The sequence below is a fragment of the Parus major genome, unplaced genomic scaffold, assembly GCF_001522545.3.
Source record: "Parus major isolate Abel unplaced genomic scaffold, Parus_major1.1 Scaffold580, whole genome shotgun sequence".
Taxonomy (NCBI): Eukaryota; Metazoa; Chordata; class Aves; order Passeriformes; family Paridae; genus Parus; species Parus major.
Window position 1 is genome coordinate 8,254 of NW_015379468.1, and position 1,418 is coordinate 9,671.

At 67.6% G+C, this 1,418-nt stretch overlaps 1 protein-coding gene across 1 annotated transcript in view; it reads right to left on the reverse strand.

Annotated features, from left to right (window-relative positions):
• The window catches only part of LOC107199325 (NPC1-like intracellular cholesterol transporter 1), a gene marked incomplete at both ends in the record, with an annotated part of 13,774 nt that overhangs the window by 5,713 nt on the left and 6,643 nt on the right, over positions 1 to 1,418 (reverse strand). Inside the window, 2 exons of the mRNA XM_033511753.1 lie at positions 84 to 662; positions 1,188 to 1,401. Coding sequence (XP_033367644.1) covers positions 84 to 662; positions 1,188 to 1,401 — 793 coding nt within the window. The remainder of the gene's footprint in view (positions 1 to 83; positions 663 to 1,187; positions 1,402 to 1,418) is intronic.

Sequence of the window (1,418 nt, forward strand, 5' to 3'; positions counted from 1 at the left end):
CCACCATGGTGGGCACCCAATGGCCACCCAATGGCTACCACAGTGGGCACCCAATGGCCACCCAATGGCCACCCAATGGCTACCACAGTGGGCACCCAATGGCCACCCAATGGCCACCATGATGGGCACCCAACAGACACCCAAGGACCACCATGGTGGGCACCCAATGGTCCCCATCAATGGTCACTGAATGGATCGCCAGGACCACCACGGTGGGCATGCAATGGCCACCCACTGGCCACCATGGTGGGCACACAATGGCCACCCAAGGACCCCCACGGTGGGCACCCAAGGACCACCACGGTGGGCACGCAATGGCCACCCAAGGACCACCATGATGGGCACCCAATGGCCACCACGGTGGGCACGCAATGGCCACCCAAGGACCACCATGATGGGCACCCAATAGCCACCCAAGGACCACCACGGTGGGCACACAATGGCCACCACGGTGGGCATGCAATGGCCACCCAAGGACCACCATGGTGGGCACACAGCGGCCACCACGGAGTAGCCCCCGTGCCCCGCACTCACTGCCGGTGGCGGGGCAGAACTCGCCCTGGAGCTCCTCACACTGGTAGACGCGGCAGCACGGCCCCATGGGGTTCAGCCAGTCCAGGAAATCGTCCACCCACGAGGTGGCCGGGATGGCCAGGTAGGACCTGGGGATGGGGACAGGGGCTGGCAGGAGCCGGGCATGGCCAGCCCGTGACCCACGAGGTGGCCAGGATGGCCAGGTAGGACCTGGGGGTGGGGACAGGGGGTGGCAGGAGCCGGGAACGGCCGGCATGTGACCCATGAGGTGGCCGGGATGGCCAGGTAGGACCTGGGGATGGGGACAGGGGGTGGCAGGAGCTGGACACGGCCGGCCCATGACCCACAAGGTGGCCAGGATGGCCAGGTAGGACCTGGGGATGGGGACAGGGGGTGGCAGGAGCCCGGACATGGCCTGCCCATGGCCGGGATGGCCAGGTAGGACCTGGGGAGGGGACAGGGGCTGGCAGGAGCCCGGACACAGCCGGCCCATGGCCAGGATGGCCAGGTAGGACCTGGGGATGGGGACAGGGGGTGGCAGGAGCAGGACACGGCCAGCCCGTGACCAGGATGGCCAGGTAGGACCTGGGGATGGGGACAGGGGGTGGCAGGAGCAGGACACGGCCGGCCCCCGGGCCCCGCCGGTCACTCACACGTTGGGGAAGCGCGTGGCCATCTGGATGGTCTGCGTGAGCGAGTCGTCGTCGCAGCCGGCGCTGGAGCAGATGGCGTTGGTGCCGTTCGGGGAGGAGAAGTCGAAGCCACCGGTGGTGACAAAGTAGGTGGGGACACCCACGGCCAGGTACTGGTTCAGGTCCGAGAAGTACTGGAGCAGGTACGAGTCCTGGGGACGGCCACGTGACACGGCTGGCACCCATGGGGTG